The sequence below is a fragment of the Vigna umbellata genome, chromosome 5 (assembly GCF_029865625.1).
Source record: "Vigna umbellata cultivar VRB3 chromosome 5, Vumbellata_1.0, whole genome shotgun sequence".
NCBI classification, from domain to species: Eukaryota; Viridiplantae; Streptophyta; class Magnoliopsida; order Fabales; family Fabaceae; genus Vigna; species Vigna umbellata.
The window spans coordinates 11,963,609-11,979,161 of record NC_142169.1 but is presented as its reverse complement, the minus strand read 5'-3'; the positions used below and the strand labels follow the sequence as shown (position 1 = coordinate 11,979,161).

The 15,553-nt window shown below is 33.2% G+C and overlaps 1 protein-coding gene across 1 annotated transcript; it reads left to right on the top strand.

Annotated features, from left to right (window-relative positions):
- Window positions 1-2,584: 2,584 nt before the first annotated feature.
- Window positions 2,585-5,481, top strand: LOC124831046 (ras-related protein RABA4d-like). Its single transcript, XM_047304932.2, has 2 exons — window positions 2,585-3,048; window positions 4,816-5,481. Exons 1-2 carry the CDS (start codon window positions 2,822-2,824, stop codon window positions 5,249-5,251), a joined length of 663 nt encoding a protein of 220 aa, XP_047160888.1. The 5' UTR covers window positions 2,585-2,821; the 3' UTR covers window positions 5,252-5,481.
- The last annotated feature ends 10,072 nt before the right edge of the window (window positions 5,482-15,553 follow it).

Here is a 15,553-nt window from a genome sequence, read left to right as displayed (position 1 = left end):
ATTTTGATATTGATTCTCTTAGCTCACTCTTGCATTTGTGGTGGTAGTTTCCACTTGTGATGATCTTATTTATACAATGGTAGATAATATAATAGAGAATGTTATTGATGATGTTGATGCGGTGTAGAACGAGAGACGAATGAGGAATTATTTTTGAGTTTTCAAAAAGTCATTTTTTTTATTTAAATAAATTATGTTGAGGAGTTTTAATACGTTATTTGAGTAATTATTATTTCGTATGTTTTTATTTATTTTCACGAAAACTTAATAAAGTTTAAAATTTTCACTATTATATTGTGATGATATCATAATTTTATTTTTCCTAAATAATAGTTGTTATTTTATTGAGACGTGACATCTAAATTAAAGTGTTACAGAATCAATAGATGAGAAGTAACATAAAGATAATAGAACAAAATAGAAATCAAAATTGATTATAAGATAATATAATAACTAATGCTTCTCTTTTTCATAAACAAAATTATAATCTATCGAAAAAAGCTTTAATTCATTAAATTACATTTTTAATACCAAAAAGATTAAATGACACAGATAATAAATTAATTAAATTTTATTTTTAAGCATAAGGTTATATTTAATTTTATCGAGGTACATTAGTACTAAAATTAATTTAATGTAGATATATTAGTATTAAAAAAAAGTTGAGACCTTTTATTCATAAACAAATTTTATAATTAGTTTAACAGGTAAATATTATTAATAATTTGTTTTTTTGAGAACTTTATTCTTTGAAGACCTAAAAATGGGTTAGAGTTTGTTTAACGTTAGACTTGGTTAAAAGAATAGACTTAAAGTTAGTTTAAAATTAGAAGGAAATTTTTTCATTACTTTTGAACCAACTTTAATCTTTTTTTACATGTAGCAAAAATTAAACATAAATATAATAATTATACTCTAATATTATAGTTAGATTTGGTTTAAAAATAATGAAAGAAATATTTAATAAAAATGTGAATTTTAATAAAATATGAGTATAACATTTATATAAAAAAAGTTAAATTTAGTCTCAATTTGGAGTGAAACAAAATTGTTCCATTTTTAAAAAAAATGACACTAAGTTAAAAAAATAATGAAAATTGGGACTAAAATGAATCTATGACACTAACATGTGACACGCGACATTGACACAAGACATTAACAATGACATATGACACTATTACCACCACATGACAAGATGCGACTTAACACATGAACCACTTTTATAAAATTAAGAAAGAATAAAAAAGTAAAAATAACACAAAAAATCAGGAATTGACATGTGGGATAATATATTCATGTATTGTTAACTATTTAAAGAGAGTTACTAAAAATGACTAAATAAAACAAAAGTAACAAAAAATAACATCTCATTGAAAATAAATTAAGACTAAATTGAATTAAATAAAAGTTATAATATAATAAAGGCTTAAATGCTTACTTCGTCCCCATGTTAAGAGGTGAATTTCTGTTTAGTACCCGGTTTTAAAGATGAAGACATTGGATCCCTATGTCATGAAAAATATATGAATAAAGTCCTGTCCGTTAAGTTGACAGCAACAGTATTAAGTCCATGCTGATGTAGCCGTATTTTTTCTCTTCTCTCTTCTAGTGTCCACCTTTTTCTCTCTCTTGTTCAACTTTTTCTTTGATGATTTGTTGAGCTTGTTCTTTTATTGTGGACCTTATTCATATACTTTTTCATGACATAGGGATCCAATGTCTTCATTTTTAAAACCGGGTGCTAAACAAATTTCTCCTCTTAAGTTAGGAATTCAAGTTTGAGTTTATGTTTTAGGGGTAGAAAAGAGAAAATTAAACATTATTTAAGGATTGTGACTTTATTGGAGGTGGTGCTAATACATTATGGGTTGGACTTTGATCTCATTATTGTTTATTTCCTTCGTGAATCTTCCTTCCAAAAATCCTTAGTATCATAATCAATGATTTGTTTAAGTGATTGGTTTAAATGATACAATATGATTCTTACACTGAAACTCTTCTTTGATGAATGATTCAAATAAACATGTTTTATTAAAATGAATGATTATATAATGAAAATGATACTTATAACTTAGAATGCTTTCGTTCTAAAAAAAATGTAACAATATAGAAGAAATTCATCTTTAAAAGAGAAATTGTTAGAAATGTCAATTTAAATTTCACAATAAAAAAATAAAAAAATTGAGTATTATATAATAATAAAAATCCATCTTCATGAATTAAAGTATTATTATTACTATTATTATAATTATTATATCTCCCAAATAAATTTTCCTTCCATGAACCCGTCAATGTACAATATTATTCTCACCACGAAGGGCATAAGATATTTAACTAATTAATTCATAATGAACACGTACGACATATTTATTAACATAATTAATGTATAGAAAATTTTAAATGTTACATCAAAGTGACAAGAGTATAGAATATTATTATTTTAAGTTTTAATATATTAAAGAAGATAATATATATATATATATTTACAAGTATACCTTATTATTAATAATAGGCATACTTCAATTTTAATTATCACAATATATGATAATGAAAAAGAAATATTCCGTGTAGCGCAAGAAAAATCAAATACAAGGAGGAAGAATTTGCCTTCATTTTCTTTCTCCGATTGCATCACGTCACGACCTCCCAGTTCTCACGTTCAAGTATCCGTGATCTTCCAGTATTTTTTTTATTACTTATTGAAATTCAATTTCTTGATTGCTTACAATTTCTTAATCAAACAAATGGTGACGAGTGACGATCCAATTGTATAGCGGTTAATTAGAATTTGATGCATGTGGGTTAGGGAATTGTTTTTAGGATGTCGAATTTGTACGGGGATTACAGCCAAAAGATTGATTACGTGTTCAAGGTGGTGTTGATTGGGGACTCCGCAGTTGGCAAAACTCAACTTCTTGCACGCTTTTCAAGGAACGAATTCAGCCTCGATTCCAAGGCAACCATTGGGGTTGAGTTTCAGACTAAAACACTCATCATTGATAACAAGACCGTCAAATCTCAGATTTGGGATACCGCTGGCCAAGAAAGGTATGCATTTAACTTTTGCCAACAAAGCTTATTTACCCATTTTTTATTTTTTGATGGAATGGTTGGATTGGATCAATTCATAATTCAGAAAGCATATTAGGAATCAAATTATTTCCTAGGTTATGATCATGGATATCGTATGATACAGGAATAATCTCTAGATAGAAGAAATATTAATTCAACTTAGCATACGGTTAAGTTCAATTTAATGATATTTGTTGGATAAGGAAAACTGGTAAGTATTATCATTCAAGAGTCTTCAGCATGTCAATTCAGTCTTCTGAAAACTCCACTAAAAGGGCCTAGCTGTACAGTTATTTCTGTGGAAAAGTTTATAGAGAAAGGTGATTTTTGGCTTAACGTATACTGGAACTTAACCTCTGCTAGTGCGCTTGTGTAGCAATGGCGTATACATTTGAAATTAGTTGTACTAACCTTTTGATGTGAGTTTGTTTGCATTTTTATCGTCACTGCTAGAAGTACCATTTCTAGTCGATCATAGTGGATATTGTTCAACATAATGAATATTTCTTGAATGGTTTATACAATATTTTCAATCATCTTTCCATCCTCAATCTTACCTATTAACAGATGAGCCCCATTCATGTTATTAGTATAACAATAGATGAAAGAATCATACCATAAAAGCCCGTTACTGCTACTGAGAGCCAGTACAGAGCCCTTCAATGGAATCCATACTTCGATATCAAATATGAAAAACTCGAGAGAAGCACCGCACAAAAGTTAGACATTATTTATAATCCTCACACTAAAATCTAATATAATTGATACGGGATTCAAGACCATACCTTGCAAGTGTACTGTAACACCCACACTATAATGCATTAAATAAGATTACCATGCACATATACTTCCAATGGTGACTCAATTTCTACACTTTGCGTACTAGGCGGCAATACTGTGAAAATTTAGATCTAATCAAACTAGTTTTGAGCTTTCTACCTAGAAAACTAATATAACTGAAATTAAATTTGGTTATTTAATGCAAAGAACGAATGATTGCGGCTACCTGAATCTCATGTTTTATATCAATTTTTTTTTACCTATAAAGAAAACTTTACTTGGTATCTTGTGAGCAAATTTTAGGATAAAATGTACATGTTAAGCTGTTTTCGAAAGAAGAAAGGAATCACTAGCTTTATTTGTTGTATTGTACTTCCTTCTTGAATAGATTAATAACATTATTAGGTGGATCCTGCATAGATGAAATAGGTATTGATTTTTATCTCATATGGTAACTCTTCCCACTAGGTTTTGTTGATAGTACATTTTCTGTGTCATGGAACTGTTCGTAAATATTCTCCCTTACCTATGGAGATCAAATTTATGTTATAAACAAATATTATAACTGAAAAATACCAAAAGGAATGAGTTTACTGGTTGCATCACAAAAATATTCCACTACATCGTAACACATTTCAAGTTTTTTCTTAACAAATAAGAGAAAACTTTCTTCATTTCAAGAACACCCCTCAATTCTTAGGGTAGTAACCCCTATTAGGTGCTTCTTCACGCATTCGCCACATGTTGAAACACAGCTCGACTTCTACCGACTTGCAAGTGATCCCTTGCCTCTTTGGTTTGGCTTGCTTACATATATTGTCTTTACGTCTTCCTTAAATTCCACCTGAATGATTGAGTTTCTTCTTTCATTGAATCCATCTGCAATAATAGACTTCCCAAATTTGAAGCTTTTGTTTGGTATTTAGTTTAGCCTGTGAAAATTGATCTCTTTTTCTCATACAGGTACAGGGCAGTTACAAGTGCATACTATCGAGGTGCTGTAGGGGCAATGTTAGTTTATGACATGACTAAGCGTCAATCGTTTGACCACATGGTAAGGTGGTTGGAAGAGTTGCGAGGTCATGCTGACCAAAGTATTGTCGTCATGCTAATTGGAAACAAAAGTGATTTGGCAAGCCTTAGAGCAGTGCCAATGGAAGATGCAGAGGAGTTTGCACAAAGAGAGAATTTATTCTTTATGGAGACATCAGCACTTGAGTCCACTAATGTTGAAACTTGCTTTTTGACCATTCTAACTGAGATATATCGGATTCATGCCAAGAAATCACTCTCTGCGAATGATGATGATAATGGGGGTTCAGGGCTTCTTAAGGGAAGCAGAATAATTGTTCCCAACCAAGAAATTGATGGAAAAAAAGGTTGTTGTTTTTCCTCCTAGCTTTTGTGTATTTTAGCTCTTCTTGATTGTTAGATCTTCTTGGGAATCGTATTGCTGACTTACGTTTTGCCTATTTACCTCATGGGTGTTTGTAGAGAGTAATTACTTTTCTTGATGATTATCCCCTTAGTCACCAGCCATGTTTAGGCTATGTGTATTTAAATTTGTGAATACAATCATACAAATTTCCCCTTCGACAAGGTGATGGATGATGAATAGAAGTTACAATTTTAAAAGGGCTTTAATTAGGACATTTATTAAAATAGAAATAAGTGAATCCAGTGAAAACACCATAGGCTTGTTTTATAGACAAAGTAACATCCCAAGCTTGTTTCCAACATCTCTTATCAGGCAAACAATCTAGATGAATGATTACAAGTAGTTTGAGCCACAATTGCATCTCTAGCAGCTGTAACTTCTATACTACCCCTCTTCCGATTAACAACAAATCACAAACCTCAGAAGTTAATTGGTTATGAAAGTGATCTAGAATATGCAACAATTCCACCAATGGTCTTTCCAACCATATGTCACTCCAAAATCTGATTTTGATGGCATCGCCTAGCTACCAATTCATATGATCATGCACTTCATTTATACTACATTCAATACTAGACTCGACAAAATAAAGGACACAAGAAACATAACCACCATGCCTACTAAAGACCCTAGCATAAAGCATATCAGCCTAAGATATATCCTCAACAAGCATGCCTCTTCCAAGTTTAAGCGTGATAGTTTTTTTTAAACTAGAAGGAAACCTAATCCCCAGTCCATCAGAGGATCCAAACTGACATGCCTGTAGCCATGAAACTGTTGCAAACTTATTGATAAAAATGTCGCCTGACTAAAAGACGTTCTCGTCCACCCATTCTCAGTTTTAGCAAACTGGTTGGCCAATTGTAAACACGAAAATTGTGTAATAACATAGCGTATTTCCTTTCCACTTTTGAAATTTTTGTTGTACACTATCAACAATTGATTGCAAATATCATTTCCTTGGCCTATCATGAAACAAAGGAACCCCTAAGTACTTAAAAGCAAGATAACCTACTGAAAACCAAGTATGAATGAACAAACACCTATGCCTCTTAGTTGTTGACCAATAATGGACATAAAATTTTGATTTATGAACATTCATAGCTGTTCTTACTGGGATTCATGAAATCATAGATAAACTCTAGAATTGGGGTGTTTGAATAGAGTTTAATACTATTTACAATGAAGTGTTAGATGTTGTTTGCAAGGGTTAGACAATCTACATACAGTGTTAAATACTCAAGGATTTTTATAAAGCGTTAAGAAAGCCTTTAAAAAGATAACAAAGAAGAAGACTTGTTTTTATACTAATTCACTCCAAATTGAGCTATGTCAAGTTCTCCTTTAAGCACTCTTAGGGGCTCCACTAATATTTTAAAATATTACAACGAATTTAACCATTATTGGTTTGTAACGAGTATAACCACTCCTGGTCCAACTAGCTATATCATTTAACTCTCCTAAATTAAACAAATAAGTAATTTAAATCACTTCTGATTCTACAAAAGTAGCAAAGTGTTTTTATGAAAACAAGTATAGATAATGACTTTCTTAGAGGGGATATTTTTGCAATACAAAGAATATTTGAAAACTTGTAACAAAGATTTCTTTTCAAAGAAAGCTTAGACAACGCAAGTGAAAAATAGTTTTGATGGCGTATATGTAATAATGATTCTTGATTCTTTATTCTTGTTGTCTTCTCTTCATGTGATCCTCTTTATGTACGTCCTTTTTGAAAAAGATCCATTACTTAGAGCATTGACTTTCACGTAGGTGTATAGCCTTTAGGTATAAGGTCAAATGTTATGTTGCATTACTAGAGGAGATTGTGCTACTTATACGAATATGTCAAATAAAAGGCATTGAGGAAACATTTCCAGAATGTCTTCTTATATCTTAACGTTCTTCTGAACCAATGTAGAACTTTTGAATAAAGCTTTGTCCTTTATGATCTGTACAGATGAAGAGAGACTAAACTATCCAATAACTCATGTTTTGAAGTTTAACAAACAACGCTCAATGAAGTATTGATCATAAGATATAATGTGTAATGTTGACATATAAGGATAATATTAGATGAAACATGTGTCTATAAGATATAACAATATATCTAGAGTATCAAACAAGATAAATGTTTATAAAGAGTATAATGCTTGAAGTAATTTCTATCCAAATGAAAGCAGCGTCTAACACAATGGAAATATAATCTACCTAAACATTGAAGCTTAAAATTCAATGCACAACTGTGGTAAGCAACTAAGCATCTGATAGAACGAGTTATCAATGATATAAGTATAACATGCTAAACGCTATCAAAGAATATATAACTATCTAATATGTCAAACATGTCTAAGGCATAAGATATATAAGGTGCCAAACGCTATAGAACCTCCAACAGAGTATCTAATCGCCATAGCGCTTTAACAAAAGTTATAGCATCTAAAAAGAAGCTCTATTAATCATGTTTAAATGATGTACTTGAAACAATAAGTGTAACATACCAAATGCTTTATCTTCAAACAAGAGCTTAAGAGATGACATCATCTAACTGTAACATACCAAATGCTTTATCTTCAAACAATAAGTGATGACATGTGACAAAATATTTTAAACTCACAACATGTTTAATGATCACTAATGTTTAAAACAATTAATGTGTGATGAAAAAGTGTCTCTCTATTTCATGCTTTGTTCTTGTTGAGAGATAAACAGACATTCTTAGAATGTTTCCTCAAAGCTTTAACATTGAAAGGCCGTATATGAAAGAAAGCCTTGATAAAGCATTGTCACCCTACAACGTAGACCTAAGTCTTACCAGCTACCTAAAAAGGCTATGAAGTCTATCCAGAAGTCAAATCATGTCCAACGACCATTTGTCAATAAGGCTATATAAAGAAGAGATCCACAGTGTGGAGAACTTGTTGAAGTTTAAGAAGGTGAAAATAGAAGAGAGAAAAGGAAAGCAGAAGAGAACATGCACAAGAAAAATCATTGAACACTAGCTCTACTCTACCTCAAATCTTATATCGTTTGTTGCTCTTCGACCTAAGAGAAAGAACTTCATAAATTCATAGATTGTATTGTATTGTATTGATCCTCTCTTTGAGAGTCACTCGAATCTATATTTGTAATCAAACAATGATTGTGGTTGTATTAAAACACTTGTATTGAGCTAAATGTACTGGTCAAGATTGACTAGGGGAACCAAGAGTGGTTGATAATACTCAGCGCATACTAAGAGTGGTTATAATACTTGGAAACCAAGAGTGGGTAAACTTAGACTGGTTAGGATTTACTAGGGAAACTAGGAGTGATTTATAATACTCGGATACCAGGAGTGGTCAGAATACTTGGATACTATGAGTGGTTATAATATTTGGAAACTAGGAGTGGTTAGAATACTTGGTGTATACCCAGAGTGGTTTGTACTAATTTGAATATTGGATAAAGATTAGTGAAACCTCTTAAGATTTCTTAAGTGAGATTGGAAGTATCTTAGAATTAAGTGAACTAATATAAAAATACTTGTGTTATTGCTTTCCTTATTTGAAACGTTTTCCTAAATATACTTTATTAAGAACACGTGTTTAACAACTATTGTGAACCGTCTAACCCCTGCAATAGCTATTAACGAAAAATCTTTTGAAACACTATTTAAACTTCCCTTTTCTAGTGTTGTCCTGTGACTTCATTTAGGATTTGTTAACACATGTAATACATTTAGTGTGTTATCCTAGACGTTTCCTTTTTAATAGACGTTATTTCATTAAACACTATTGTTAAACTTCAAAACAAGGGTTACTAGATGATTTTGTCTTAACAATCGCCGCCTTTTTTATGTTTAACAAATACTTACGCAAACACGAAATAGGTATCAGATAAGGAATAAAAGATAAAATAAATACTTATCAGAGCATTATATGAATTCTATCATGCTAGTTTTTTAGCCAATATATTATAGCATGAGCATATAGAATTAATCAAAGCAACTATTGGATATTGATCAGAGCAAATTCTAGAAAGAAAAAAAAAACTGTCATACTAGTCGTTTATCTAGTTTTTTGATATATCAAAGCATAAGAGCAACTTTATCATGTCAATCGATTAACTATCCCTTTATATGTTCAAAATATCAGAGCGTATATAAGAGCATTTATTCATACATAACATTTATCTAGTTGTTTATATCTGAGTTTATGATATACATGTAGTTTTCATCGGAGCGTGTATAATGTATGAGAGCATATAAATTCAACATGATAAATTTCATATAATTTATCAAAGTATATGAGGAATAGATAATATGTATATGTATGAATGATAGATGACTTCCCATAAGTCATAAATCATTGTTTGCAGTATATGTAAACAAATGAATTAATGTATCAGAGTAAAATAAATAACTAGTTATCAGAGCAAAAACAAATAGTAGTGCATAAATGCATTGTATACGAGTTATCAAAGTAGAAGGAAGATAAGTATCAAAGCAAAAACAAACTTAATAACCATTAGAGTATTAGAGCGTAGCAAAAAATATCAGAGCATGTATGAATTATATGAAATTGATGTACATGAACATGGTATTAGAGAAAGTAAAAAAAACAAATTTTCTTCCTAGAATGATGTCTTTAAAAATAATATCCCCCTAGAGACAAGTATTTGCCCCCCTTAAACAATTTTTCTCCCCTTGTTTTCAAAAAGATTTCCTCCCCACAAACAAAATGTTTCAGCATAAATTCCTACCCCTTATTTGATAAAAATCAAAAGGGTTTGGAAACAAAATCATTTCCCAATTAGAGGTGATGGTGGTGGTGGTAGGGTTGGGTCAGGTCTTGGTGTAAAGAGTTGGTTAGCTAAGGCATTAAGGTTGTTGATGATGGTGGTAAGTTTGGCATCCTATTCTCCTTATTGGCTTGAAACATCAGGACTTTCCTTCTTGAAGTGCATTGTTGTCAACATTGAGGATATGCATTTGGTCAAGGATGGAGGAGGTGGATGTGACATTGGATAACATTAGGGAGTTTTCGGGAGGGATCATGGTGAGGGGTTGTGGTTATTGGGTGGTAAAGGTTGTTGTGATGGTAGGTTGAGGTGTTGGAATGGTAGGTTGAGGTGTTGGGCTAGGTGGTTTTTCGTTTGAAACAACCATTATGTCATCCATTGGCATGATTACTTCCTGATTAGAAGCATATTCAATGATTACAAGAGTCGTTGGATGAACATAGTTGTCCTGATGAACTGTTTCCTTAAGCGCAAGCATAACAACATTGAGAACCAAGAGATGAGAAGCTTCAGGAGATTGATCTTTTTATCATTCATCTTTCTTCGCTTTTCCTTCCTTTCTTTATGGTTATTTTCTACAAAGTTATACAGTGTGTGATTGTAATGTTGGGTCTATCAAGGAGGAGGTTCCTTGTGGGTTACACAAACACCGATAACATCTGAGTCAACTATATAAGGGATCGACACCACTCTGTACCCAAAACCTTAAGGCAATGGGTTAATGGGTCTTTCACCTTTATATACTGCTCTACTTTCTCATTTCTATCCAATGTGGAACTTTGACTCATACTTGGATTCCCAACAGTCTCCCCCTTAAGGGTGAGTCCCTTCCACATAGGTACACTCGCCCTCTAGTGGAAGCATTCCCAACCAATCACAACCACGATTAACCATTTCCAACCGCTGTTCATCTTAACGGAACTCGCTTACCTGAATACCCTTTTGTCAGGAAGACTTTCGGTATAGGGATCATTATACTCGTCTGAGTCGGTCACCAAGACAAACCATCGGTTCTGATACCACTGTTGGGTCTATCGAGGAGGAGGTTACCTTATGGGTTACACAAACACCAATAACATCTAAGCCAACTATATAAGGGATCGACACCACTCTTTACCCAAAACCTTAAGGCAATGGGTTAATGGGTCTTTTACCTTTATATACTACTCTACTTTCTCATTTCTATTAAATGTGGGACTTTGACTCACACTTGGATTCCCAACATGTAATTATGGCATAGCTAGCTACAGCCACTTGTGGACATTTTTCTTTATGTTGTCTTAAATGTTCTATAATGGACCTTTGTCCTTGTACTTATTTTCTCGTGACGTTTGTCTTGAGGTGACCTTGTGATAACAATTTAAAATACCATTATCTATGATGTGATTTTGATACTAAATGCACCCCTTTTGACTTAGAAACTTGCTTTAACTCATGTTTTTGCTTTAGTTTTGTGAATAAGAGAGTTGAGATTGAATTTGATGATTTTATAATTAATTCCCTTTGTTTTGATAGAAAATGAGTTAATACAGGAAGTAGAGATGAAGTGCTAAGGAGTTAGAGCTTAGAAAGGCTTGGAAAAGCACCTGAAGGAAGGTGAGTACGAAGCTTGGGCGCCTTGCGGAGAAACTTCGGCGCAGAAAATCGACGTCTGCCGCCCGGGCGTTGGACCCCGAAGCCTGGGCGTCCAAACTGGAGGCTCAAGCCCTACGGAAATCAACGTCCACCGCCCGGGCGCCCTAAATGGGGCGCCTGAGCGTCGTGTTTCGCGGGTCAGGCCCAATTCTTGCTCTGTTTCGACCCTTTTGGACCGAGCCATGTTTAAACTCTTTTTCGACTCTATTTAAAGGACCCATACGCTCTAGGTTTTGCATCTTTGGCTGGAGTAACACAACAGCACACTCTTCTACTCTCTAAAGGTGGATCTGGAGGCGGGAGCTTTCTCTTCTACTCTTAGGGTTTCACTATTTCATGCTTTTCCATTATTCATCTAGTTTCTCCATGTCTATGGAGAACTAAACTCTATTTATTGTTGGGGGATGATGTAACCTTATGAACTCTCATGTATTTGAATTGATTCTTAATTTATATGCTTTTTCATTAATTATTAGGGAATTCATATGTTTCAATGGTTGCTTTATTTAACTTATTTAGTAGCATGATTTATGAATTGCATGAGTGTCGGGAGGTTCCTTACAATTTAGGTTCTTGTTGAATTCTCCCAAGGGTAATATTTCTCAGGGATGAGGGTATGAGTACTTGGTCGTCTTAAGCTCTTAATCTTCATACTTAATTTTCTAGGAAAACTAGGAATTGCATGAACTAGGAATTAAGGTAGGCTTATTGCGCCAAGGGATCTGGTTCTAAGTAATTTAGTGAGTGACGTTAATATTAATGTAAAAAGAAGAATTCTTATATACATGAGAGTAAACTTGGTGAAATCAAACCCTAACAACATATTCATCTCATATTAAACAACATCTGTTCATCTTTGTGTTACTCTACTATTGATCAATTTGCATTCATATTTAATTTTATGTCTTTGCATTTGAAACCAACAATCTCATTTTATTTAAGTCTTAATTAATTGAGTTATCACACAACTGCTTAGTGTCGAGAGTCCTCTGGGATACGATACTTGGTCTTACCATTTTATATTACTTATGCGATTTGGTACACTTGCCAATCCAACAAGTTTTTGGCGCCGTTGCCGAGGATTAAAAATATTGTTAACACCTTGCTAATCACTTTTCCATTAAGTTCTTCTAGCTTGTAGAATTTATTCTTGAGGGAGTTTGTAACGCGATATGTTTTCTCCCAGTTGGGTGCAAGTTTTCTTTTTGCTTAAAGTTTCAAACGTAGTTGGACTTTCTCCAAGCTAGGTCTACCTTTTACATCGTTCTTTCTTAAATTCAAGTATTGTAATGTCGAGTTCTTATTTATTCATGTACTCGGGTATTGAAATGCCAAGTTACTCTTGTACTCAGATACTTGAACACCAAATTGCTCTTGTACTCGATCATTGGAATGTTGAGTTTCTCTTGTACTTGGACATTGGACCGACAATTTTCTCTTGTACTCGACCATTGGAACATCAAGTTTACTATTGTATTCAAACACTAGAACACCAAGTTTACTCTTGTACTCAATCACTATAACACCGAGTTTACTCATGTGCTTAATCACTATAACGCTGAGTTGTTCTTTTAGTCGAGCATTGTAACGTCGAGTTGTTCTTCTACTTAAGCACTAGAACATTGAGGTGTTCTTGTACTCGAGCACTACATAACTGAGTTGTTCTTGTATTCACTGAATTCTTCCTGTACTTAGGTATTGCAACGCAAGTTTTCTCTTACTCTTGTACTCGGGTGTGTGAAACACAAAACTACTCATGTACTTGATCACCGAAATGTTGAGATGTTGTACACGGGCATTGTAACACTAGGCTCTTGTACTAAGACACTAGAACCCTAAGTTGAGGTACTGGGATATCAAGTTCCTTCTTAGTCTATTAGGATTGTGCACCCGTTAGTTAGCAAAGGTGACAGTGATAACCCTTGGATTATTCTACTCTTGGTTATGAACTATGGTTGGCGCAACCTCATATGGTAGTCAGGCTGAGTGTGAGTTGTTGGTCACATTTGTTAGATACCCAAGGTGTGAGGTTGTGAACTGTTCCTCAATTGTTATGGTTATGTTCTTGGCGACTACTCTGTTTGGAGGGTGCATTCTTGAAATCACTAGCACTAGGCTTTGCTCTTGTAGGGTCATGAGACCCAACCACCCTTTCATGTTAGTAAGGTGGAGTGTGATCTCTCTTTGACCTCTAAGACTCTTCCTATAATCCACTCTACTGATCCAAATGTTTTGGTTATCAAGATTATTCCTAGCCTTTATGATTGCGGGAGTGATTAAGTTGTTCCTGACATTTAGGCTATTGTGCTCCTTTTGGAGTGGTTTGTGCAAGATTCTAATATGCAAGTCAAAACTTGTAGGTAGTGGTTGGTGTTTTTTGTACATATTCTCATGCCAATCATATTGAATATGTGAATAGGTTTAATGACTGAGGAAATTTGTTTATATGGGATATTTAAATGGGAGAAAGTACATTGATTTCCATTGTTAAATGCTTTTAGTTGGAATGGGTGTAATTTCTTTCCCAATTACCCTTAATTGTGGATGGATATGTTCAATGTTTGTTGTAATTAAATGGAAATGTGCATAATGGAAGTGTCTCTCATGTTAACCATTTTGGTTGTTGTGTAGAAGAACCCCATTAACTAACCATAAAGTAAGTTGTCATAAACCAGTTACCACATGAATAAAATAGAGAACTTCATTCATGTTCACCCTTATATTTTAGTTCAGAATGACTATCACAACAAACCCCATAACTAGTAGTGGATAACCATAAATTGTACCATCAAATCAAATAACTTGAAATCATGTTTAACTCTCAATACTTGAGATGTTGTTGAGGAGTTTCTTATTATGCACAATGACAACTACAACTCATCACATAAGATGATGCCAATAGTCACTTACTTAAGGAACATGTCATACAACTTCAAATGAACATGACTAATTTTATGTTGTACAAAATGACTATAATAATTAACCATATAATGTACACTATATGACCGCTTATTGCACCAATATATTAAACCACTTATATGCAAACAAGTAGAACAAGATGACCTCATGTTTAACTCTCAACACTTGAGATATTGTTGAGGAGTTTCTTATTGTGCACAATGACAATTACAACTCATCACAAAAGATGATGCCAATAGCCATTTACTTAAGGAAGATGTCATACAACTTCAAATGAATATGACCAATTCTATGTTGCACAAAATGACTATAACAACTAACCGCATAACGTACCTTGCATAACCACTTACTGCACAAATAAATCAAACCACTTATATCCATATAAGCACAACAAAATGACCTCATGTTTAACTCTCAACACTTGAAATGTTGTTGAGGATTTTCTTATTGTACACAATGACCACTAAAACTCATCATATAAATTATGGCAATAAGCACTTACTTAAGAAAAATGTCATACAACTTCAAATGAACATGACTAATTTTATGTTGTACAAAATTACTATAACAACTAGCCACATAACGTATCTTGAATAACCACATAATGTACCCTACATAACCACAAAACGTTACTCCAAGAGATGATACTCACTTCTCCTGAAAACCACAAGGGATGAACACCTCTGATGGCAACCCCTTTAGGGACTTCCCATCCAAAGAAGTATCAACTAAAGAAAGGGAAGTAGAATAAAGATTGCTAAAGCTCTTTCCTTATCTAAGTCTTAGATATATACTCTTTAACTAAATCCATTTACATTGTTTTGTAGGACACTAATAAAGAGTGGAAAGTTCCTATGAGAGTTGCCAAGCAAGGAGGAAAATAAGAATGTATTGTGTAGCAAGTCGTGTAGCTTCCTTGAAGAACGA

Coding starts and splice junctions, on each gene's coding strand:
- LOC124831046 (XM_047304932.2), top strand. CDS start 2,822: ATGTCGAATTTGTACGGGGATTACAGCCAAAAGATTGATTACGTGTTC. Junction 3,049..4,815: donor GATACCGCTGGCCAAGAAAG/GTATGCATTTAA, acceptor TTTCTCATACAG/GTACAGGGCAGTTACAAGTG.